General features: G+C 36.2%; 1 protein-coding gene across 1 annotated transcript; it reads right to left on the bottom strand.

Annotated features, from left to right (window-relative positions):
* Positions 1–1,888: 1,888 nt before the first annotated feature.
* On the bottom strand, positions 1,889–26,117 carry dnaaf9 (dynein axonemal assembly factor 9). Its single transcript, XM_087779797.1, is given in 37 exon segments — positions 1,889–6,938; positions 7,933–8,008; positions 8,139–8,204; positions 8,285–8,472; positions 9,841–9,915; positions 10,174–10,280; positions 10,763–10,849; positions 10,911–11,046; positions 12,551–12,588; positions 13,689–13,814; positions 14,581–14,706; positions 14,943–15,031; positions 15,108–15,222; positions 15,314–15,415; positions 15,491–15,576; positions 16,282–16,425; positions 16,491–16,594; positions 16,659–16,749; positions 16,815–16,862; positions 16,942–17,012; positions 17,101–17,209; positions 17,289–17,334; positions 17,406–17,450; positions 18,331–18,407; positions 18,465–18,549; positions 18,644–18,680; positions 20,511–20,592; positions 20,864–20,999; positions 21,077–21,132; positions 22,158–22,259; positions 22,331–22,408; positions 22,492–22,598; positions 22,680–22,779; positions 24,535–24,687; positions 24,689–24,831; positions 24,903–24,982; positions 25,977–26,117. Coding segments are annotated over 37 exon segments (3,474 nt in total). The 5' UTR covers positions 26,033–26,117; the 3' UTR covers positions 1,889–6,831.
* Positions 26,118–26,470: the final 353 nt, after the last annotated feature.

Genomic DNA, 26,470 nt, shown 5'->3' with positions numbered 1-26,470 from the left:
TTTAAGTTACACAACAAGCGACAAATGACGGACGACAGCAATTACGAAGTCAAAGATCTCCGACAAATCCGGCCGCACAACATTGCTGCAGCGACTCCACTCAGCGAGGCTTCGGCCGACGCCAGCGCCGCTGACGGGTGTTTACATGCGACTGTCATAATAACCCACGAATAGCCTCGGCCCGGAGTAAAAATACAATCAAGGCGGGCGGCACGAAATTAAGGCTGGTTAATAGTTGAATGACGCGACGCAAGTGTGTTTTTAAGAGGGTCCGCGAAGCCTTGAGTTGCCGGGGAGAATCCCACTCCGGCTCAGGCCCGGCCCGGGAGAGAGAGAGAGTGATAGAGATAGAGAAAGAGAGAGAGAGAGAGGCGAGGAAACGCTGATGTCAGAGGTTAGACATGTGTATCTGCCTGGCAACAATACAAGGACGGTCACCGAGGCTAAGTTTTCCCTTCTCCACACACACACACCTACACACACACACACACACACAAAGGAAAGGGAAGTACAAATGTATACGCCAAATTCAATTCTAATAAGAAGTAAATATAAACTTTTTAAATGCATTTTTCTTAACTTTTTCTTATTCAAAATGTAGTTTCGACTCAGAATTGTCGTAAAATTCTACATTTTAGTTGTTTTTTTTAAATAAAGAGCTAAACATTTAAGTTTTTTTTTTCAAGCAAAAAAATGTACTATTGATACTATTATTAATTCACATTTTATTCAATAAAAGCATCATTTATTTGTTAAAAATCATGTTGCCACCCAACATGTTAGTCAAACCCAAGGCTCAAGGGCCTAATCTGGCCATTTTATGTGGCCCACCAAAGTGGATTTAGGTTAATTTCGTGGCCTATAAAGATGTTTAAGATAGAAAAAGGAACAGAGACATGCATGACTACAATTATAGGAAATACATTTTTGGGGAAAGAATAACAAACACAAAGATAATTAAGATAAATCGAGCCTCCGGGAAAATAAAGATCAGAGTCATATTTACAGAACACTTGGTAAATATACATTTGTTCGGCCCATTACTTGCATTGTTAACCCTTGTCGTATCTCAGGGTCAAGGTGACCCGAAGGCCTGAATACAATGATGAGTGTTGTTTTGTCCCTTTTGTTGTCTCTGGATCAAAGTGAACAACCTTCACCACTGCATATGTTATATGATATGAATATATGTATAAATAAAAGTTACTTACTTACTATATGTATTTATGAAAGCCAGACCCAGAGACAACACAAGGGATACCACAAACCATTTGTTTTCTCGGCGTTTGGGTCACCATGACCCTGAGATAACAAAAGGGTTAAAATATTTTGAATGCCTTGTGTTCTCAAAGGCTACAATGAAGAAACTGTTTATTTAGGTGGCACAACTCAAACCCCTGCAGGAGCCAAGGTCAAGAGGAAAGTTAACATACAATATGATTTAATGAGTTTACTTAGTATATATTGTATTTTGTTCATCATAACAGGATGCTATTCTTGCCAGCTTAGCTATCCAACATCAGTGCTAGTCATAGTGACACTTTGTATTGTTGAAGGTCACTAAGATAGTTTTGAATTAAACGTATCAAAAGTTAAACAGTACCTGAGTCGTCTCGTTGACGTCTTAATTTGAAGAAACATGGCCTCAAACGTGATCCTTCCGGGAATAAAAACATACCATCATTAACACCACGTCACGTGTCAAAGGTATAGATGGAATCGTCAACTTACCCAACTCCACGTTTCCTGCTGAATCTAGAAAATCCTGAAAAAAAATCTTGGAATCCAGCAGAGTTGAGGAACGATGCACTTTCTAGGAAACTTGGATCATTAGTTTCAATCAATAATCCTGAGGAATCTTCGAGAAAATGATCACACGACACGCATCGGGCTGTATAAATATTTAATGAATAATATAGTGCAATAAATACAACTTTCAGTTTTAAAAAAAGACGCATCAGTCACAGGATAAAAACAGAAGTTCTAGTAGTTTTTGTGCAAATCATCATCATAGATCTTACCGAACACCCCCACGGAAAGACAACATGGCCGCCAGTTTGGCTTTTTTTTTTCTTTTCCTAGAGATGGCCCACAGACACGGGAGAGGAAATGAGCCTTTGACTTTTCCGCTGGTTTAATTTCGCCATTATGACATTAAATGACTCGTAACTTGAATCACCGACAGACTTCTAAAAATATTTAGTGGCAAAGTTGAGCAAGATATTTCTGTACTAGGCTAACAGCTAACACTTGTTAGCACCTCCCGATAAAAATATGCTTTTGCCACCTAACTATAAATTAGACACACTTTTTAAAAGAGTGTTTTATTTCATTGAATTTGCCCCCGCTAGGCATTTTCAAAATGACCCCCTGATCGACACCAAACTTTGTTTTTGTCCTACGACGTCAGCTACAAAATGGCCGCCGCCACGGTGCTATGATCGAAGAGGGCTCAGCAGAAGTCACAGACAGAGATCTGTGGGAGGCTCCCGTGACCTTTGAACTTCAACAAGTTGTCGATTAGATCACGTGATATTCAATTGATTTGATTTCAAGATTCTAGGATCCCTAAAACAATCAATTTTATTCCAATATAATGTTGTATTTTCTCTCTTTAAAGCAGCAACACATGACATTTTGAAATAATTTTATATTTCATATTTTCAGTAATCATTGGTTGAATAAACAATGATGTATTCGATCTATTTATATATTATTTTAACAATAATATTCACTACTTGACTAAGCCTGGAGAGTACTTAAGTGTCACATCATCACCAAACAGTTTTTGAAGTTACTAGGAAAAAAAAAAGAATTCTGTAAAAATAAACACGTAGATTTTAAGGAACTTTGCAGCGACACCAGTCTGACACAGGGGGAGCTATAAACACTATTTTATAAAATACTTATTGTAGCTTTAAATTAGCTTTTTCATGTTTTTATTTGTATAAACAATAATTGATTATTTAAGGATTTATGATATGAATAACAAATTCATCAACTTATATTTAATTTCCTGGGGTTTTAGCGAGAATAAAAAGTTGTATTAATATTTAAAACTTAGCTAACATTGATATTTATTTTATATTTAAAACCATAATAGCCATGTATACTATTTTATAGGACGGATGAAGAAATACTTTCAGTAAATTATGGGCCTTGGAACTAAAACCATGTCAATTTTTTAAACATTTGTTTGAATCAAACCTATAACTTGTAAAGGTTCTAATGGATATAATATAGTTCAGAGGTCAGTGTTTGCTGCTTGTTTTCAATGCTTCCCGAGCCTCCCGGCAGCGTTCTGTGCTGTGACAGTTTCTACTTTACCCTTTTTGGTTTAATAGAAAATAAAAAAAAACCCACAGCGTTGACAATAGGACTGTGGATTCCTTTCACCAAACGATTGATCCTCGCCTTGACAACTGCGACAGAGCGCAGGATGGAAACTTTTGAACGCCGCTTCAAACGCTGCTTTTCTTAGCTGCAAGTCAAGGCACTTCTGGATCAGAGGAAACCTGGCGACAACCAATCAGAAGTCGAACCCCATTCGCTTCTTTTTTATTAGTAGCTGCAAATACATTTCAATTCCTCGATTCGTAATTTTACAAAAATATTATTTGCTGATCCCACGTTTTAAAATAAATGATTTTCTCTCTTGCTTCCAGTTTGGTGAAAGGCTGGACGTGCTCTCTTGACTATAACTATCACCACGTATAAATATATACACAAACGTGCGCGTCGCCGATGATAATTACGCACAATCGGATCATAATATCTTGTCTGGAGCGATCAAAATGTTTTATCGTCAATGTAGCTGTCAGTCACGCTAATCTAGGGAGGTATTATATAACCTCGACTGACGGCAACTGTTGCCTCCAGAACACGTCGAGGAAACACTTTACGTAGCATTCTTGCTAAAAAAAAAAGTCACAGTTTGGTCAACAATTAATTTAGTTACCATCGTTGATCTTCTAAAGTATAACACGTCCTCTTTTTGTTGTTTTTTGGATTAATCTGTGACGATTCATAAAGACGTATTGTTGACCAAACAATAAAAGGTGCGAAAGACAGAGAATTTAGCAGCTTGTCGTCCAACACAGCCTTCAAAATAAAATACTTTTAGACTATATAAAAGTCATTAAACAGTATACTCTTCACCGCTAGGTATATCGTGAGCATATTTAAGAAAGTATGGGGCCAGCAGTGTCGTCTCGGATTAAGGTTTCCGATGTTCAATATCCTGACTTTCTGCTGACAGGTGTATTTATTCGCGTCAGTTTTAGTGGCAGCTGGCAGGCTTTTCTAAACCGACGTGTAAAACATGACAGCATGGTTGGCAGCCAAAGACGTACAGATGTCAATGAGATCCTAAAAATAACCGCCCGGATAGAGATTCGGCGGCGGATAAGTGTTATAACACACCGACTGACAACAGTGCCCTCGGGTTTGCATTACGGCCACTTGATTATGCTCAAAGGTTAGCGATGAAACCGGGGAGATATATTTTTCTTTAGGGATTACACGACTTTCCTTCCCACTTGGGCAGGATCTCAGACTAAGATCCTTCCGTCTGATCCTTGAGCTACATAGGCCAGGATGTCCAGCGTATGCGCTATTATTCATCCAGAGAATGTTAAATAGACAATTTTTTAAACATAAAAACATGACAAAGTAAAGCTGCTAGATGTTGATGCTAATTCAAAAAGACTAAAATTGTTTTTGCCATAATTAACTTCTCAGTTTTGTATTAAAACTGGATGAAGATATAATCACTTTATATATACCGTATTTTCTATATACATTTTTTTCATAGTTTGGCCAGGGGTGCGACTTATACTCTGGAGTGACTTATGTGTGAAACGTAGAAGAGGAAGCGCCGCATCTTCTACCTCCGGAGTTAGCGGAGTTTTAAAAGTGACACCGAGGATGAAGATTTCATTGGATTTTAGTTATTTGGAGTTACACGGATGGTTTGGTAAACTTCTTAGCATGTTATTTATGCTATAGTTATCTGAATAACTCTTAATATGTTATGTTAACATACCAGGCACGTTCTCAGTTGTGTCATGTAACGTAACATACCGTACAATTATTCAGCCTGTTGTTGCCTCTATTCTATTTTTATTTTAAATTGCTTTTCAAGATGACATGTCTGTTCTTGTTGTTGGATTTTATCAAATAAATTTCCTCTACTTATACTCCAGTGCGAATTATATATGTTTTTTCCTTCATTATTATGCATTTTATGGTTGGTGAGAATTGTACTCCAGTGCGACTTATAGTCCGGAAAATACGGTATTTGAGCTTCTGACACGATAACTCTTCTCTAAGCATATTGATTTCACGCAATCTCTTGCTACAAAGTACCCTTTGATTGTTGCAGTGCGGTATGAGTAAGGTACTTGGGTGTTTCCAAACTGTAAGTTTGGAACCACTTCTTTATAACGAGCTAATAAGAATTAAAGCTCCGATACACTGCTGACCCCATTTGACAAAGCTCGCCTGGTTAAACACTTTGTTCTTCAAGGAGTGATTTCTACGACGATCAAACCCACGTTTTGAATACATGCACAGAACATTTGTATGACAAACAATAGCGTAGCTATTGAAGGAGGAAAAACTACCTACTTAGGTGGAGTATTTTAAATCAGTGCCTCACATCTGCAGTATCGTACCTAATATAATACAAGTTTTTTGTGAAAAGGCGACTAATGCGATGATGTAGGTGAGTCTTAATAGATCTTGTGACTCCATTGTATCATCAGTGTCTGTTTGTACAAAACTGAAATATTGACATAAGGAAATGGTCTTAAGCCCCGCCCACAAAAAAAACGAAAGGTTTTCCTGGAGATTAAATCTTGTTGACCATAACAACGCCCACTCTGCTGTGATTGATCAAACGTCGAGGGTTTCAATCCCGGAAGTCTCCACCTCCGAGAGACTCTTTGTATAAACAAAGCGGGGGCCTGATCACAGCTGGCTGGAGAAGGAGTGAAGCCGTCATATTGGCTCTCGTAACCTCTCGTTTGCCCAGATTTCAGACCATCCTTATAAAGTAATAAGTTCAAAACGTGGTCACGATGAGAGACTTACTTGGAGAGAAAGACTTCAACAGTTGAAACATGTGAGGCAGGATAGTTCCCGTTTACGTTTTCATGCTAATATAGATGCTGTTCGGCTCTGGATTGATTCACTTAAGACACGTTCAATCCATCAAGTCTTTAAAGAAGTTTGTGTTTTCGACTCCCTCACCTGTTTCAAAACACTAAATCCCCAGGGAGTGAATTCCGTTTATTGCGCTTCCATTAGATGCACTCGAGGAGTCTTAAAATAAAACAGTGGGCTAGCATGTTAACTATGTGATTAATGGCATCGTCGGTCGACCAGGGCCAACACGCGCTGCCATGTTTACGCCCCACCCCCCCCCTCCGCCGCTCTGTGGCACGCAGACAAGCTAACAGGTGTTCCCCCTGATTTGGGTGACAACAGAGGAGGAGCGATTCTTGAGAAACCCCACCAGGGAGCCCGCTAGAATCACACGGCTATCCATGCCTGTCCAGAAATAGGGGCATTAATTTGTCTGCGATAAACAGAACGCTGGACGAGCGTGCACATGGAAATTCCCTTCAATTGTGTACGAGCGTCACATGAGCGAGTGACGGAACGCAAGTTTCAAATTTCACACGGTATATAGCCGAGACAATTCACTGCAATCACACTGTCCAATTGACACGGAGGTTGTTTTTTTTCCACGTGTTAAAATCACATTTGAGTTGTGGGTGAATTCCGGTACTTTACATGTTAGAGATGGGAAAGTCATGGTGCTGCTGTTCATAGATCGAAGAGGTCCGGCTGGTCCTGCAGCTCCAGCTGCTGGTTGAAAAGTTCAATCTCCTTGTTGGCCTCTTTAATGTACTCCTCGATCAGCTCGTCGATGTCTGAAGATGCAAGCGATGCAAGGAAGAAGCCTGAAGATGCATTATTTCGAAAGATACCACTGTATTTGATGGTATGAATGAATCAGCTCATCTTTTGTGTTTTTTGATATTTAATTACAACATAACTTGTAAATTAATCATTAGGAATACAGTATATATACTACACTATACACTATACATATACAGGTATATCTATCTATCTATGATCTGTTGTTTTTCTTTGATCTATGTTCTTTGTCTTTATCTTTAGACTTAGATTGTGTCATCTTGTTCTTTCTCTTTATGTTCTTCTTCTTATTTTATTTTTTATGTATTATTTTTTATTGTTTATGAAAAATTGCTGGCTATTGGAAAAAAACAATTTCTCGAAGGAGACCTCCTGAGGGATCAATAAAGTGTTACCTTACCTTATACTTGCACTACCTGTGCATTAACTTTTTTTTTGTTCATATCCTGTTTTTCTAGTTCATTATTTAAGTTTGTTGATTATTTATTTCATTTTGTTGGCTATTTATTTTTATTTATTTTCTTTAATAAATGTCCTTTCAACCGTATTCATGTGTTGCATCGTGGGTCAGAAGGACCACAAGTTAATTTATGCTGTACGTCTTAATACATGCATATAATAAAAGAACTTGACTTGACTATATATATATAAGGTAAGGTAAGGTAAAACTTTATTGATCCCTCAGGAGGTAACGGAAGGATGAGACTTATATCTTTAATATTTAGATGAAACCTAGTAGTTAATTATAAGAACAATTTTATACTAGAGCTATGAACAAAACCTTATATTTAATTTGGGAAAAATATTTATTTACTTTCAACCATCTGGCAGTTGACATTAAATGACTTAATGGACCGTATTACATGAGATTGAAGGGTATTTAAGGGTGAAAATCTGAAGCAGTGGGGAAAATTGTGCGAATAATAAAACACAAGTAAGAGAATAGTGTTGGATCTCAGCGGCTGGTAATTCACCGCGAAAGGATACTTGGGTTTGTCTTGAGTCCATATTGATAGCAGTTGAAGAAATACCCGGGTGGAAGTTTGTCTAGATGCCGGGCCATCTGTGTAAACACAGAACATTCGAGCCATTAATCAGGAGTTTTGTGGTGCATTCCCCCATTTATACAGAGAATCATCATAAATATGTATAATGGGAAGATTTAAGAGCATTAAAAAAGTTAAAATACGTACATAAATGCTCTTCATTTCCTCAGGTGAAAGATTACTCTTGGTCTTCCGTGGCTTCTGAGTCGGCTTCTGGGTGGAGTTTAAGGGGAAACTTCTTTAATGTTTTTTTCCTACTATTGTCCTCGGCTGTAAATCATGTCATGGTGTACCTGCTTGGCACAAAGCCTGAGCCAGTCCTTCAGCCCCTCCTCGGTGAGGCCGACTCCATCGAAGACCAGGAAGCAGGAGGTCTTGTCGATCCGGAGGCCCGGGGTCACGGCGTCGGCGCTGTGATCCGGGACGACGCTCATGTTCCCGCTCACCGTGTTGTACGTCACGTGTGTCATTTGGTCCGTATCTGTGAGGTTCAAAAAATAAACTCACAAATACTTTGCACCTCAGTAACACCTGCTGGAGCAGAACCATCTGCTAGCAGCAGGCGACCGAGAAGGTGTTAATGTTTTGCTGTATAAACAACTTGTTTCTTGAATATGTCACTGAACTGAATCAAAGCAAACACTTCGGGGTATTTTTACGATACTTAAAGTCACGTTTTCCGCAAACGTCGGAGGCTTCGGAGGGAAAACCTTTACGAGGCGAGCGCCGCAAGTATGTGATACACAACTCTTTAGGCCATTTCAATCCGTAATTAAACAAAGTGAGTAAGTAAATCAAAGAAAACAAGACAAAGTCATATCTAAACAAGTACAAACCGAAAGAAAATGGTTATTTTTAGGCTCTCATTGACATCTGAACGTCTTTGACTGCCAACTACGCTGTCATGTTTTATTACACGTCGGTTTGAAAACGATGCCAGCTGCCACTAAACCTGACGCGAATAAATACACCTGTCAGCAGAGAGTCAGGATATTTAACAATATTACATTGAAAACCTTAATTTAAGACGACACTGCTGGCCACCCATGACTTCTTAAATCTGCTCTTGATATAGAAAATAAATGTGTTGCAAATGCTATATCTTTGTCTGGTGCAATCAAACAGGACATTATATTGTCGAGAGTAAATTAGGGAAGCGGTACAATATCTGGCAAATACAACAAGTAACTTGTTTGAGTTGAGGGAATTTTTTTGTTAAAAAAAACCGTACATATTTCATAACCACTTTAATCAAAAGTAAGAGCTAATAGAACAAGAATTACGATAAAAGAAATTAAGTAAAAACAGTAAATAAAATCACCAACACATCTGTTAGAATGTTCCAATACTACAGCACATCTGGAATAATAAACCTAAAACCATGGGCAAGGTGTCGGGATATAAGAATCCTTGTTCTTGTTGTACCAAAAAGAGGATTAGAAATTTGGTAAATCCGTACTTGCTGTTTAAAAAGAAAGTCATAAAAATATACAGAAACTTCCTAATAAAAAGATACGTATCAGAGAAAGATAAGAGTATAAAGAACAAAACCCCAGAGTGCACTGGGGGAGTTGGATTGACTTTGAAGCACTTGCCGGTGGTGTTAGCTTACGGGAGTTTGGTGCGACGGGATCGGACTCGCGGTTTATTTTTTTCCGTGTGCAATTTAAAACCTTAATGGAAATCTTTGTCAATCCACAGGTCAATTACATCAATCGTATTTTTGGTTTTTGTTTTTTTCCCAGTGTGTGTCTGGTTCTGTTTTGATTCAATTCATCTTATTATCATCATTATTTTCGACCTATATGTGTGTAAAAATGCCAGGTAAAATTTCAAAAAGTGCACCCACCGGAGAACTTCACTCTCCCCAAAATATTGAACACATTTCCTTGAACGGCGCTGAGACCCACTGCTGTCTTCAAGGCTATAAAAAGGCAGAGAACAGAGAACGACAAGACATCATTAATCAATCAAACGAAATCGATACGCCGGTTTTTAATTGGAACAATAATAGTCCACTTCTCTGAAGGCTTAGTTGTTACCATATTTGGAGGGAGAGGCCGGTTATGTAAGGATCATGTATCTGTGCCAGCTCATATCTGAAGCGTATGCCACGTGCGGGAGTAAAAAAAAAAAAGAAAAAAAAAAGAAAGGAGGGAGGGGGCTTTCTTTTCCGTCTCACCTTTACAGCGAGCGACAAACAGAGGCCTCTCCAGGGGCCCGTTGAACGCGACATGCTGCTGGGTTAGAACCAGAGACCCTGATCCAGAGCAGAAGTCCCCTTTACACCTGAAACAGATCACATTAAAAGAACATTAAGTCGATTTTTTTTTAAAGGGGTTCTCATGTGCAGCATCTATTTAATGATACAGGAAGAGATTAAAAGGGGTTCAGTTGAGGTTCAACACCCCCTGAGCCTTTTTTTCGCTGGACCGGGTCCAAAATGGAGTGGGGACACCTGTGTGTGCATGGCAACTGTAAGAGCAACACTCGTGTCCTGCCAGGAGTCAGCTGGTGATAGAACACAAGAAGCACTGAAGGGCTTTACAGCAATCAGCGGCAATACTCCTTCCCCCCCCCCCAACCCTGACCCCCCATTCCATCACCGAAGCAATTCGACTTGAGGGAGCGACGGGGAGACGGGGTACTGGATGCCACGGCAGCAATCAGCGGCGAAAATGTTGCACAGCAGCCAAATGGTCGACTGGAGACACACGCGGGCGGGCAGGTGGGTCAGGACCATAACAGTGCATGTAGGACAAGGGTCTCACCAGCCGGGGTAGAGGACATAACGTGCTCTCAGCATCTGCGGTTCGTCGAAGCAGCTGTCGGACAATATCTGGTTCATTTCTTCGCTCCTGTTCGGGATCAGATCGGTTAAATCGTCGCAAGACTTTAGGATAGTGAGCGAATGTTTACCTCCAGACGGCGCCCCTCTCGGCCTGGACGCAGGCGGCGGTGGGGTTGGCGGAGCGTAGCAACCGCTCGACGTGCCGCGCAAGAGGGTGCTTTCGTTCGGCTGTCGGCCCGGTGAACACCACCGTACTTACGATACCTGACGTCCAGAGGGGCAAGAGGTCGGTTGAAATCACCGTAATTACAGTTAAGGAGATAACTTTTTTTAAACTTGTGCAAGTCTGATTTAAGTGGATAGCTTAGCTAGCAAGTATAACAGTTGTACTGGGTTGGAGTTTGTCACATGTAACACTTTGTATCTTTGTATATTTCAGAAATTAGCATCTATATTTTGTAAATCTTGAATAAAATACCAAAATAATACGTTCTCATACAGGTATTCTGAAGCTTACACAATATTTTTTTAATACTATTTGAAAGAAAAAAGGAGTAAGTAATTAAGTAAGCAAGTCATTTTTATTTGTAGAGCGCTTTTCCAGACCAGGGTCACAAAGCGCTTAAACAATCAAAACAATATTCAATAAAGTAAATATTTAAAAAATAATTAACCAAAATAAAATAAAAACACCAGATCCATTTTTGATAGAAGCATAATTTGAAAATGGTCAAGTGAAAATTTTCACCAGCCAAGCCACGAGGCAAAATGTTGTTTGGAAAAACCAATTCTTATTGAAGTTACATCTTGCAAAGTTGCCCAAAGCTACATGAACCGAGTTAACGTCCTCATTTGTCATGAGACCAACTGAGACTTCTTCGCTGTTTTGTTAGTTACGCTAAATTATTTAAAAATAAATAAATGAAGGTTTATAAACTAGCATAAAATCTTATCGATCGTGTGTTCACATTTTTAAGACTTTCAAAAATGTGATGCAAGGCTTTATTTTTAGAATCATGAATTTAAAGTTCAACTAATGTGAGAACCCTACTCTCCTGACTGTTTCAAATGTTGAATCTTCCTCTCCAAGATGCAGTAAGTTCTTCATCATGACCATGTTTTGAACTTATTACTATATAAAGTTCTCCCCCGTCTGAAATCTGGGCGAACGAGAGGCTACGAGAGTGGAGTCCATTATGATGTAATAATGGCTTCACTCCTTCTCCGGCCAGCTGTAATGGCGCCCCGCTATGTTTATACAACGAGTCCCATGGAGTCAGAGACTTCCGGGATTGATGACGTGCGGTGACAAACCTTGATGCTTGATCATTCACAGCAGACAAAAACTAAGACTTAAGATCATTTACTAATGTAAATATTTCAATTAAAAGAAACAAACAGACACTGGTGATACAATAGAGTCCAACATCTATTTAAGACACACTTAAATCAACACATTAGTTGAACTTTAGAGTATTTTAAGACTTTCTAAAGTGTGGTATCAAAAGGAGGAAATGTTGTAACACAAATACAGACGAAATTACATGTGGCCACACTAAAAAGGCTTTTTGCAGGTCAGATACAGTATGAGTCTTACATAATGAAAAAAAAAGAAAGCTAAATGAATTGTAGAACGAGCCATCAATCAATTGAGCTGCTCTTAATGAATATGTAGGAGGAGACGGAGAATACTTTTTCTCCGAGGCTATTTGTCGCCATCAAATATTCATGCCGTTACCGTTCGGAATATAAAAATGCAGAAACCTACCTTGGCTACACTGCTCCAACAGTTTGGGGAAAGCAAATCTAGAAGAAGAAGAGTAGAAAAAAATGAATATGGACTTCATCACACTTTAATTCATCGTCCAGAATCCTGGCCCAGAGGGTCCGGCAACAAGCCGGACACTAATTATCCGACCGCTAACATTCTTCACTGGGTGACATCATGACTAATACTGTAAAGCCACTGGTGTAGAAGCTTTCAGTAATGTCATTAATGTTAGCATAATTTAAGTTGATCGCTCCGAACCGATCGGTGAAAGACAAGTCGGAGGCTTCATGGTTACTAAGCCTCTCTCGCGGCGGCCATTAAAGACCTTTAGCTCTCCGAGGGCGGACAGACTGGACCATCAGTAATTCAAAAGGCATTTATCTTTCTTGTCCTGATGTAATGAACTGTCTGCATCCATCACAAAGAACGGATTATGACTGACTGATAAGCTTCGCTGAGGAGGGTATGGTGGTCTCACATGTGATCTGAAGGATTAAAAGGCTATGCTTCGGGGGGGTCGGGCGGGGGGTTGTGGGGGGGTTGAGATGCAGGTCATGCCTAAATTGGGCTAACCACACCCAATTAGCCCCGCGCAGACTAGCGGCTTTGGAGATCGCTAATCGAATGGAAAAGTACGACGAGTCCAATGATGAACTTTCTAATGTTGGGTCGGACATGGAAACAAGGATCTTCATCTGCTTTTAATATTAGCAGGTTTTGAGGGTTTAAATCAGGGGCTTTACGGCGTTAGAGATCCTGAAATACTCCCAAGCCAGACTGGAACTCAAAACAATCCCGTTTAGTCTTTTCATTGTCTCACAAATCTTGTCATTGTCTCACAAATTAGTTATTATTCTATGCCAGACTCGACTACAAATGACTGACAAGAGATACCAGGTCAAGCATTTTAGGCACAAATTGATTTACCTAAACTTCTGTTGCAAGACAAACATGTTTTTGACTCGGATATCCTCTATTATAAGTAATGGAATAGTAAGTTTCCTCATGGTTTCCTCATCTTATATGCAGAAATAAAGGTGGTAATACGTCACTACATAGTTTAAAAAATAAACAATAATTTCTTAAATTGGACTTCGTAACCCTTCATCTGAAAACAGTACAATAGCAGCGTTACCTGTGTTCTATGAAGGATGACAGTGGGTCCACACAAGCAGTAACGGCCCCGATTTTGATGGAGGTCTGAACGACGGGGTCAGGGTGGAACAGCAAAGCTTGAACCACATCCAAGACATCAGTGTATCTGCGAAAACATAAACAATATTCGTCACTTGCTCTATAGATATCGATGACGATATACGCTTCTTTAACTATTTATTTAATATAATGCTGTAGATTTTCATTATTATATTAAAATTGTATTATTCAAGTCATTAATTATGACTTCATATACAATATATGATATAGTTTTACATAATTTAGTAGGGAAGAACCTGTTGATACAATGCGTATGATGATACAGGGACAACGGTACGACATATTGTGATACTGTACTAACACGGATATATTTGTAGTATTGTCGAGTACTTTACTCTGGTGTTGCAGAATTTACAGACCACATGACTCTTGTCAAAGTCGTAACTGCTTTCATTATGTTTTTAAACCAAAATATGTCCAAACATCAGCTTTAAAATATGCTGGAGTCCACTGTATCCTCTCGCCCTCAGTGATCACTAGGTTTCCATTGTTCCTATAGCTGCAGGAGATGTAATGACTGCTGCCATCTCGCAGCCCAGACTTTAATTGCAACACAAAAATGAACAAACTCTGTGAATATTTGCATGTTAATTGTAAATTTAAAAAATAAATCGAATTATTTTATACAACATTAATTTAAATATAAACCATAAAATAATCAAGATAAAAATATAGATATATTTTCGAATCGATACAGTATTGTGGAAAAAAAAACCTGCGATATATCGCTGTATCGATATTTTGTAACACCCCTAATATTTAGAAAAGTACTTATCACAGTCGTTTAAATATATATATTTTTAAAGTCTTACCCAGGTGAGAGAACCAATACACGAGTCTTGGCTACTGTTCCTCTCAGGTTGTTCAGGGTTACGGACACAAATTGATGCAGATCCGATGCTGAGAAACCGCTCACTTGGGATTCATAGAGCACCCACCTGTCGTAGGTAACAAAGTATAAGTCAAACCCCTTCACTTTGATGGATCATACCTCTGCCAAGGAGCTCATATGACAACGTTTTAAACACACAGCACACATTGAATTACATGTTGTCATCATCTATTTCTAGTCCCACGTTTCCTTAAAATATTTATTGAAGGATATTTTACTGACAGACAAAAAAAACAGAACCTCCTTGACAAAGATAATAGAGAAAAGAAAAGACTGACATACTCTCCACTGTCTTTGTGACGTTGGATCAGAGATTTGTAGAGTCGTTCCTTGTGACTCCCCGGCAGCCCAGTGATGACGGTGAAAACCATCTGTTCGTACATGAGAATCTTTTAAGCACGCGATGAAACTACTCTAATCTCTGTTCTAATGTGTTTTTGCGTTTACCTTGGCGTGGATGTTGACTGGGTTTGTAAACTCTGTAGAAGGAAACAGCGCCCCCAGGTGGTCAAACAAAATAGGCTCCTGGGCGATGCTGCTCAGTGAAAAGTGTTGCAGAAACCTGGCGTCAAATAGAAAAGAGGGATCTCACAGCTCTCTGTATCTGTGCTAATAGCATTTTTATTAAAACATGTTTGGATATAAATACTAACATGTCCTGCTCGGGCGATCGGGAGTAAAAGCTCTTCCGGCTCGGTGCACGTTTGGCCACCGGTGGTTCCTGACTGTTGTGCAGTTTCTGCAGACTGGTGTGCCTGGAGGACAGTTGATATTTGATGGTAAAAGAAAATATATTATACAGTTTTATATGTACATCAAAAGGATCTTACATGTTTATTTGGCTGCTTATCAGCTGCTCTTGATCCACCGTCTCAACGACCAGTCCGGATTCAGAGTTCCTCCACACGGGCAAAACCTAACGTCGAAAAAACATGTATAAGAAGAGGTTAAGTGAGAGTGAGTATGATAACCTGTTGGTCCTTTTATTAAAAACAAATCAATCAGTGGTGCTAAATATTTTAGGTGGCGCTCTTTTCCAGTACAATTTCCTGCCTATCCTATATATTACATGTAGAAATCAATCACTTTAAGTATCACCTGCAGTAAATACAAACCTCTGCAGCCAGATTTCTGACCTGCTCTAGTAGAAGAACTCACATTTCTCCGATCCTTAAAACTCTTCACTGGCTGCCAGTTTCTTTCAGGATCAACTTTAAAATTCTGGTTCTTACTTTCAGATCTATTCATGGTCAGACCTTCCATCACTGGATTCTGATCCAGACTTACACCCCAGCTCGGGCTCTGAGGTCTGTGGATCAGAATCTACTGATGGTTCCTGAACACGCTTCTGGACCAGAGGAGAGAAATCCTTCCAGACTGTTGCTCCTAAGCTTTGGAACCATCTCTGTGTTTGATGATCTACTGACTCCTTCAAGAAACATCTTAAGACATTTTTATTTGTGCTTTTCCTTGATTTTCTGGGACTCCTGTGTTTGTCTCATGCGTCTTGATCTTTTAAAGTATATATTTTAACCGTGTATTGTTTTTGATTGTTAAATCGTTTGTGACCCTGGTCTAGAAAGACGCTTTACAAATAACTATTACTCACTAACTCACTTACCATGGAGTAGAAACCTCGGAGGCTCCTGGATCCAGGCTGCAGAGCAAAAACCAGGCACTGGTCCGGGCTGTGCAGGGGAAACGGCAGGTATGGAAGGACGGTACTTTCATATTCCACGAATACGGAGGCGACGGCGTTGGAGTCCTGTTTCGAGCACACACATGTTAAAAACTCAAAAATAATAGTCAAGACATTTTTAAGTAACACACCGGCTGATAGAACTTGATCGAGACGATGTGTTCGGTGGAAAGGGTGAAGCATCCGGACTGTGGGTGAACGAAGAGAATCCCCCCGGAAAAGAAGATTATCTTCCCTTAAAAAATAGGAAAAAACGCGATTAGAAAATACACAACTCAACAACATGGTTTGGATTTTACCCTCGTCCGGTGTGCACAGGTGATTGTTGGAGAACACGTAAGCAGCGTCTGCTCCGGTGAGAGCGGCTCCCAAAAACGAGCCTTCCTTTTTCTGTTTAGAAAGATATTTAAAAAAATGTTTTGAATGTATTAAAAACCTCAATCATCTGAACTTACTTTTGTAAGATGACGAGCCTGTTCCGACTGTTTCACGTCCGCTTCCAACTTGTATTTTTGGGGGGAAAATAAAGAAGAAATCAGTTTATGAATCCATTCATCGATGCTGGTTGGCAACAGAACACACCAGCCAGCAAGCGTAGCGAGGCACGGTCGACGTGAGGATAGTGAAGCAGCTGTCGGTCGACACGGAACCATCTGGAACAGATGAGACATTGACAGGAAACGTGAATAAACAGAAACAAAAAACAAAAAGACTCTGCTTTGTTATGATCCAAAGAAGAACCTTTGTGTTGGATGTTGATGCTCGACTCGAAGAAAGACTCGGAAAACACCAGAGAGCCCAGGTTTCCTCCCATTTGAAGGTCAGGGATGTCGGGCACGATGAACGAGGCCTTGAGACACAAATAAAGGTTGTTTTTTTTTATGATCACAAAAACCATTTGTTCAAATGTTATTTAAAGTCTTACTCACCGTCTTGATCAGATAACGACTCTTTGGATCGGTCAGAGGAATGATTCTGAAAGGAAATTAAATCAAAGAAAAATTCATCCTTGTTTCTCTGCTTTAACATTTCAGGAGGAAACTTACCTTCCTCGTCTGTTCACGGCTTGGATTTTGAATTCACATCGGGACCTAAAAATTCAAAACAATGAATTTCAGGTGAAAAATGTTTGATTATAGTTGAAAATTGTTTGATAACAGCTGGAAATTGTTTGATTATAGTTGAAAATTGTTTGATTATAGTTGAAAATTGTTTGATTATAGTTGAAAATGTTCGATTATAGTTGAAAATTGTTTGATTATAGTTGAGAATTGTTTTATTATAATTGAGAATTGTTTGATTATAGTTGAAATTGTTTGATAACAGCTGGAAATTGTTTGATTACAGTTGAAATTGTTTGATTATAGTTGAAATTGTTTGATTATAGTTGAAAATTGTTTGATTATAGTTGAGAATTGTTTGATTATAGTTGAAAATTGTTTGATTATAGTTGAGAATTGTTTGATTATAGTTGAAAATGGTTTGATTATAGTTGAAAATTGTTTGATTACAGGTATAGTTGAAAATTGTTTGATTATAGTTGAAAATTGTTTGATTATAGTTGAAAATTGTTTGATTATAGTTGAGAATTGTTTGATTATAGTTGAAATTGTTTGATTATAGTTGAGAATTGTTTGATTATAGTTGAAAATTGTTTGATTATAGTTGAGAATTGTTTGATTATAGTTGATAATTGTTTGATTATAGTTGAGAATTGTTTGATTATAGTTGAAAATTGTTTGATTACAGTTGAAAATTGTTTGATTATAGTTGAAAATTGTTTGATTACAGGTATAGTTGAAAATTGTTTGATAACAGCTGGAAATTGTTTGATTATAGTTGATAATTGTTTGATTCCAGTTTGAAATTTTTTGATTATAATTAAAAATAGTTTGATAACGGTAGAAAATTGTTTGATTAAAAATGTAGGAAATATACAAATGTGATGATGAATAATGAAGGAGTAGTTACTTGAGAATGGTGCAGTAATGGCTTAAATTCATGGAGTCCAACGCTCCTTGGAAAGTGTGTTCAGCCACATCCTTTGCCTGTAAAAGAAAAGTAATACTTGTACTTCTGCAGGAAAGTAGTATCAGTGTAATTACCTTGGAGGCACTTAAGGAAGTTGAGTAACACTTGATGCCTGCAAGAACTGCTTCGATGGCAGCTGAATAAATCTGTGACATCAGACTGAAAAAAAAAGAGAAATGGATTTTAAGTATTTGTACTTTAATGAATCAGAAATTAAACATGTCTATACAGAGATTGAATGTAATAAACTTACAGGATTTCTGTCTTCTCGTGATGACCTGTTTGGATTCCTGTTGATGAAATACTTTTTAACATGCTTGTAAATCAAACAACGAATTGCGATTGTAATGATGTGGCTTTCTTTCTATAAGCATCTGTGGTCAGTTCAATAAAAACACGTTTAATAGCAGTAGAAAATTGTTGAATACAGTTAAAAAATGTCCAAACTACAACCTTTTCAACCAAATAATGCTTACATTTACTTCATATATTTACTTCTTTATTCTCTCATTTACTTTTAATGTCAGTGTTCACAGATCCTCCCCAGCAGTCAAGTTATATTTCCTTGATACCTTCATCCTCCTCTCCCTTGTGTTACTACAACTAGAAGAATATCCACAAATATATAAATGTACTAGTCATCACAGCCACACACCATCCTGTCACACGACCTACTGATAAAGGTATCGCCACAAAAATACTATATAGAATTACAAAGTTATATTTATTCAAATAAATAGTTTTATGTCTGTCAGCATTTTGAGAACAAAAAAAGTAAATAAGAAAAATAAAAAATTGTAAACTTTCCCTATAACTGTGACAAGTCGGTGAAACAAAATGCTAAGAGTGACAATGAGGAACAAAGTGCAAACAACCCTGCAACTGTCAAGATTATTAAGTGATAAGAAAAAGTCCAGAACTAAATAATAAAAACACTTTTGTAAAAACAAAATAAAAGTAGTCTTAAGAGTCTTCCCTGCTTTAGAATTAACAAGGTTTTTAGAATTAATGTATATAAAAGAAGCACAGCCAGTAAACTTTCCCTATAACTTTGACAAGTCGGTGAAACAAAATGCTAAGAGTGACAATGTGGAACAAAGTGCAAACAACCCTGCAACTGTCATGATTATTAAGAGATAACAAAAAGTCCAGAACTATATAATAAAAACACTTTTGTATAAACAAAATAAAAGTAGTGTTAGAGTAATCCCTGCTTTAAAATTAACAAGGTTTTTAGAATTAATGTATATAAAAGAAGCACATCCAGTATAATCATATATTAGAACAACACAAAATGATGTAAACAAATCCAATAGATAGTCTGAATCTGATTCACAAAAGGTGCTCATGCATGGAAGGACCTGAGAGCACTGAGAGGTCTGGATGACTTTTGTTCATGTTTCAAACACAATTTTAATACAAGAAACAATAATAAATCAATAATCACATGAGTGATCAAAATGATTTAAGAGTTGCTTGATCAAGCGTTTAACGGTGTTATGAATAAATTCAACTTGTTACATGTATTTTTGTGTCATCATTGATCGTCCTGAAGTTTGTGACATTTAAATGTTCAGTCTTTATTCAACCAGTTATAAAAACAATCTTTATATTTATCATATGAGGAAGATTCTAATGATGAAGTCAACATTTACACTAACAAGAACGTTTGTTATCATTAACTTTCATGCGTCGACGGAAAGTTTCTCTCGTCTCTACAGAACAGCAAAGTTAGAGGCTTCGCTTCGTATCGTCTTTCTCGTTTCTCCGATCCGTTAATATTGTTGTCGCGATGCTTCTCTAGATACTTAATTAAGTTAGTGGTGTAAAATCTTTTGACACGATTTTATCCTAACTATATTGCGTGTGACATCAGGGCAAATATGGTTATTAAACTGCTAGACTTCTGCAGAATTACAGGTTGTTTCATTTTTCTTCTGCAATCTTTAAAATTGATCTGCAAATTGCATTTATCTAAATTATTATTATTACTATTTCCAACAGATCCCGATCAGTATCGAGAGCTGGATGTGTCTGATCACTACAGTAAGTTGTTAACCTGGTTAATGAGTAAACATGTTAATTATAGATGGAAGGAGGTGAAAACAGGCCAAACATACCAAGGTACGGACTGTGGGTGGTTCCGAAGAAATAGGTTCGAGAACAAGCTAAAGGACTCCTGGGGGAGACGCACTGCAAAATCTAGAAGAAAAATGTAAAAACAATTGTATTAATTGAAACAAAACAATCACAAGTCAGACCAGATGGTATTTTCTCTGAAGTAACTTTAACCTGCGACTCTTGAGACACTTTTTTAAGTCAACTTACTAAAGTTGATCACTAGATGGTGCTACAGATCAGTTTTACCCTGAAAACTATTTTATTTTTTTAAGCTGTTTAATCAGCATCATTTTTTTGTGTCATACCGTCTATAGTTTAGCTTGTTCCGCAGGAACCACTGTCTCTGACTCACCATGTGTTTGGCTGCAGACGCCCGCAGGCCTGTGCTGCGAACCTGATGACTCTCAGACGGGAAGTTGCACGAGTGACTCTCAAGATCCTCCAACGACGAATGTTTCCCGAACAAAACGAACGGCTTCTGTTCTTTACTGCAACGATCAATATAAGATCCATATGTTGTATATTCAGATCAATTCTGGTTTATCAAACAAATGCTTTTTTTTACCTTTTATCCGTCATGTCACTTGAGCTCCTGCCTTGGGAGTAATAAAGTCTGAACGCCTGGAATGAAACCGAAATCACACTTTAGAAATTAAGGTAGTTTTATTTATTATATATTACCTTTAAGTTATAGTTGATAATGTTTGATTATAGTTGATAAATGTTTGATAATAGTTGATAATGTTTGATTAAAGTTGATGATGTTTGATTATAGTTGAAAATGTTTGATTATAGTTGAAAATTGTTTGATTATAGTTGAAAATGTTTGATTATAGTTGAAAATAGTTTGATTATAGTTGAAAATGTTTGATTTCAGATGAAAATTGTTTGATTATAGTTGAAAAAAAATTGATTAAAGTTAAGAAATTGTTGGATTACAGTTAAAAATTGGTTGATTTCAGTTGAATATTGTTTGATTATAGTTTATAATTCTTTGATTACAGTTAAAAATTGTTTGATTTCAGTTGAAAATTGTTTGATTATAGTTGATAAATGTTTTATTATAGTTTATAATTCTTTGATTACAGTTAAAAATTGTTTGATTTCAGTTGAAAATTGTTTGATTATAGTTTATAATTATTTGATTTCAGTTGAAAATTGTTTGATTATAGTTGATAAATGTATGATTATAGATGATATATTTTTTATTTCAGTTGAATTTTTTTTTATTATAGTTGATAAATGTTTGATTTCAGGTAAAAGAAATTGATTTCAGGTGAAAATTGATTGATTGATTATAGTAGAAATGTTTTGATTATAGTTGAAGGAAACCCATTACAGTTGAAAATTGTTGGATTACAGTTGAAAATTGCTTGATAATAGTTGAAAATTGTTTGATTTCCGGTAAAAAAAAATTGTTTGATTTCCCGTAAAAGTTGTTTAATTTCTGGTAAATATTGTTTGATTTCCAGTAAGAATTGTTTGATTACAGATTAAAATGGTTTGATTACAGATGAAAATGGTTTGATTACAGATGAAAATTGTTTGATTACAGGTTAAAATGGTTTGATTACAGATGAAAATTGTTTGATTACAGGTTAAAATGGTTTGATTACAGTTGAAAATTGTGAGTAATAAAGTCCTACCGCCCCGGCCTGAGCTTCAGAGAGCTCTAGAACGGACAGATGACTCTCCTGATCCATGATGGAGAAAAAACAACTCCACTGCTTTTCAAAGTTGGTCAAGTCCTGCCATTAAAAATGACAAATATTAGAACAAGATGAAGGGAAAAAAAACATGTTTGACAAGGTGTTACTACCTCTGTGATGAGATTATCCAAGGACACCGGGTCCAGTCTATTGTAGACCTGCCACAGCTGTGCACTCATGTCCATGAGCTGGATTAAAAAAACAAGATGAAGAAGAAGAAGGAAAACATTATTTTAAAGCATAGATTCATCACATGTTTAAACAACAGCACCTCGTATTTGAGAGTAAAGAAGCTTCCTCCGCCGATTCCATCCAGAGCGAAGGCTTTGATCAACGGCCACTTTTCCACCATGAACATGTCAAACTTTTGAATGTGACCTTCAATAAAAAAATTGGGAAATTACATAATGAAGAGACACAAATATAAATAAATCAATAATGAAAAATTAAAGAAATTACAAAATGAGCTGAAAGGGATCCCGATCGAAACACAGCCTTCAACCATTTTGACAAAACTGGATATTTTAAATTCCTCGGCTGCCTCTTCGCGATCTTCACTCTACAGGGATGAATGAAAAAAAAGTTAGATTAGAGAAAATTTTAAGTAACAATCAATTTGAAAAGGAAAATTGTTTGATTATAGTTGAAAATTGTTTGGTTATAGTTAAAAAATAGTTGATTATAGTTGAAAATTGTTTGATTATAGTTGAAAATTGTTTGATTATAGTTGAAAATTGTTTGATCATAGTTGAAAATTGTTTGATTAGAATTGAAAATTGTTTGATTACAGTAGAAAATTGTTTGATTACAGTAGAAAATTGTTTGATCATAGTTGAAAAATGTTTGATTACAGTTGAAAATTGTTTGATTACAGTTGAAAATTGTTTGATTATAGTTGAAAATTGTTTGATTACAGCTGGAAATTGTTTGATTACAGTTGAAAATTGTTTGATTATAGTTGAGAATTGTTTGATTATAGTTGAAAATTGTTTGATTATAGTTGAAAATTGTTTGATTTCAGTTAAAATTGTTTGATTATAGTTGAAAATTGTTTGATTACAGTAGAAAATTGTTTGATTATAGTTGAAAAATGTTTGATTACAGTAGAAAATTGTTTGATCATAGTAGAAAATTGTTTGATTACAGTTAAAATTGTTTGATTATAGTTGAAAATTGTTTGATTACAGTTAAAAATTGTTTGATTATAGTAGAACATTGTTTGATTATAGTAGAAAATTGTTTGATTATAGTTGAAAATTGTTTGATTATAGTTGAAAATTGTTTGATTACAGTTAAAAATTGTTTGATTATAGTAGACAATTGTTTGATTATAGTAGAAAATTGTTTGATTATAGTTGAAAATTGTTTGATTATAGTAGAAAATTGTTTGATTACAGTAGAAAATTGTTTGATCATAGTAGAAAATTGTTTGATTACAGTTAAAATTGTTTGATTATAGTTGAAAATTGTTTGATTACAGTTAAAAATTGTTTGATTATAGTAGAACATTGTTTGATTATAGTAGAAAATTGTTTGATTATAGTTGAAAATTGTTTGATTATAGTTGAAAATTGTTTGATTACAGTTAAAAATTGTTTGATTATAGTAGACAATTGTTTGATTATAGTAGAAAATTGTTTGATTATAGTTGAAAATTGTTTGATTATAGTTGAAAATTGTTTGATTATAGATACAAATTGTTTGATTACAGTAGAAAATTGTTTGATTATAGTTGAAAATGTTTGATTACAGTTGAAAATTGTTTGATTATAATGTTGTTTTTTTTTTTATTATAGTTGAAAATTGTTTGATTATAGTAGAAAATGTTTGATTATAGTAGAAAATGGTTTGATTACAGATGAAAATTGTTTGATTATAGTAGAAAATTGTTTGATTATAGTTGAAAATTGTTTGATTATAGTTGAAAATTGTTTCATTATAGATAAAAATTGTTTGATTACAGTAGAAAATTGTTTGATTATAGTTGAAAATGTTTGATTACAGTTGAAAATTGTTTGATTATAATGATTTTTTTTTTATTATAGTTGAAAATTGTTTGATTATAGTAGAAAATGTTTGATTATAGTAGAAAATGGTTTGATTATAGTAGAAAATGGTTTGATTATAGTAGAAAATGGTTTGATTATAGTTGAAAATGGTTTGATTATAGTAGAAAATGGTTTGATTATAGTAGAAAATGGTTTGATTATAGTAGAAAATGGTTTGATTATAGTAGAAAATGGTTTGATTATAGTAGAAAATGGTTTGATTACAGATAAAAATTGTTTGATTATAGTAAAAAAAAGTACTTTACTTCTGCTTCTGTCATGCAGTAAAGGTGTAGATTCCTCCAGTGAGACACGTACGGCAGCAGGTAAGTGTAGTTCACTGGGCTGCAGTACAGATGGACACAGTCGCTCTTTATCAAAAGGATGACATCTGCAAACACAACACACTTATTTAACACGGTAACACAACATGATCAACAATAATCCGGACCTACCGTCCAGCATCAGCTGAAGATCCAGGTTAAGAGGATTCTTCTCATACAGCCCGTAGAAAAGGTACTTGGCCAGTTCTCGACATCCTTCGTTGTAGCTGCTTTCGATTCCTAATGTTGACGAAAATCAAACGTCAACATTTGGTGATTATGACTCATGTGACAAAAGAGACTTTACACACCAAGGGTGCACAGGAGGCCGTCGGGGGTCTTCGCACTGTGACCCCGGAGCAGAGCCTGGACCTGGCGCAACCGACAGCAGCTGGAAAACAAAGACAATTGACATTAAACTAGTTTAATTATAGTAGAAAATTGTTTTATTATTGCTGAAAATTAGACTTTTTACTTTCTTTTATTGTCATTGCACAGGAAACACAGCAGTGAAACTGGCAACGAAATTTCGTTGCTTGGCAACCGTTAAAAAACACAGCAGAGAGATGTATATATAAAAAGTATAAATATTAATATTAATAAGTTAAAAATAGTGCAATATAGTATAAACATTATGAATAAATAACATTATAAATATTGTATATAATAATTAACGTATATAAAAGTATAAATATAAATAAGTTAACAATAGTGCTAATATGTTATAAATAGAATAAATACATAATATTTTAAATAGTGCATAGTTCAAGTCATATTTTAATTGATAATGGTTTGATTATAATTGAAAATGGTTGGATTACAGTAAAAAACTGTTTGAATATAATTGAAAATTGTTGGATTATAATTGAAAACGGATTGAAACCGACTGCAGCAGAAAAATAAAGAAAATTGCCATTAAACTAGTTATGTATGTATATTTATAGTTATATATATAGTTTTTAAGACAGTTTTGAAAGGCGATTCCAGCCAAAGATGTACAGTGTTGACAACAACGTATATTTATAAACAATTAATAATAAATTGATCTGTTGATTTTAGAAGATAAAAACGAAAGTAGTTTATTTTTCATACTGTTTTTTTTGCCTTAATAACTAGTTTAAATTGTTTATTTTAAGCCATTTTTATACATAATGGTCGTTATTATACACTCGTCACTTTATATTTGAGTCAAATACGTTTTACACTGTAAAAGACAAGGTTTTTATTGCAACATTCAGCATTTTAAAGAACATTAAATCGAGTTTTATCCGCTTCTTAGGAGCTGGATCTTCGTCACAAACAGCTGCAGCCATTAGCCACATGCTAGCTTGACAGCTGCACTCGAGCGGCCGAAACAAGCGAGCCATTCTCGGTGTAGACATTACCTGACGGCGGGGTTGACTCCCGAGTATTCCCCGTTGGCTCTCCTAAGGTTCGCCATGATTTAAAAAAGCCGGAATTGTCACGTTTAAACCGGGCAGAGATATCTGTTCCCAGGCCGGAAACTAGCTATAGCTCCATCTTCTCCATCACCCTGGAGGACGACTTCACACACGCATAGCAACGGACCGATCTATTCCTGATTTAGGGGGGATTGAACATTCCCAATAAAATTGTACTCATAACTCTTTGCGTATATGTCACTTAAATCCATTTTTGTCTACAATATATTAATCATAAATTTCAATAAATGTATTCATATGTTGTATAACTCGTTCTCGTGCAACGTTTAAATAAAATAAACAACGAAACACCCCCATTTTGAACAGTAGTAGAATCTTCCCATGAGCATAGCAGGGACGCACAGCTGTATGAGCTGCGATCTCAGTGTCATTTCCTGTGACGGAATTCCATCATAAATTATTAAATATGTTTTTAA

The sequence above is a fragment of the Callionymus lyra genome, chromosome 18 (assembly GCF_982586985.1).
Source record: "Callionymus lyra chromosome 18, fCalLyr1.hap1.1, whole genome shotgun sequence".
Lineage (NCBI taxonomy): Eukaryota > Metazoa > Chordata > Actinopteri > Syngnathiformes > Callionymidae > Callionymus > Callionymus lyra.
This window is presented reverse-complemented; position numbering and strand designations above follow the sequence as displayed.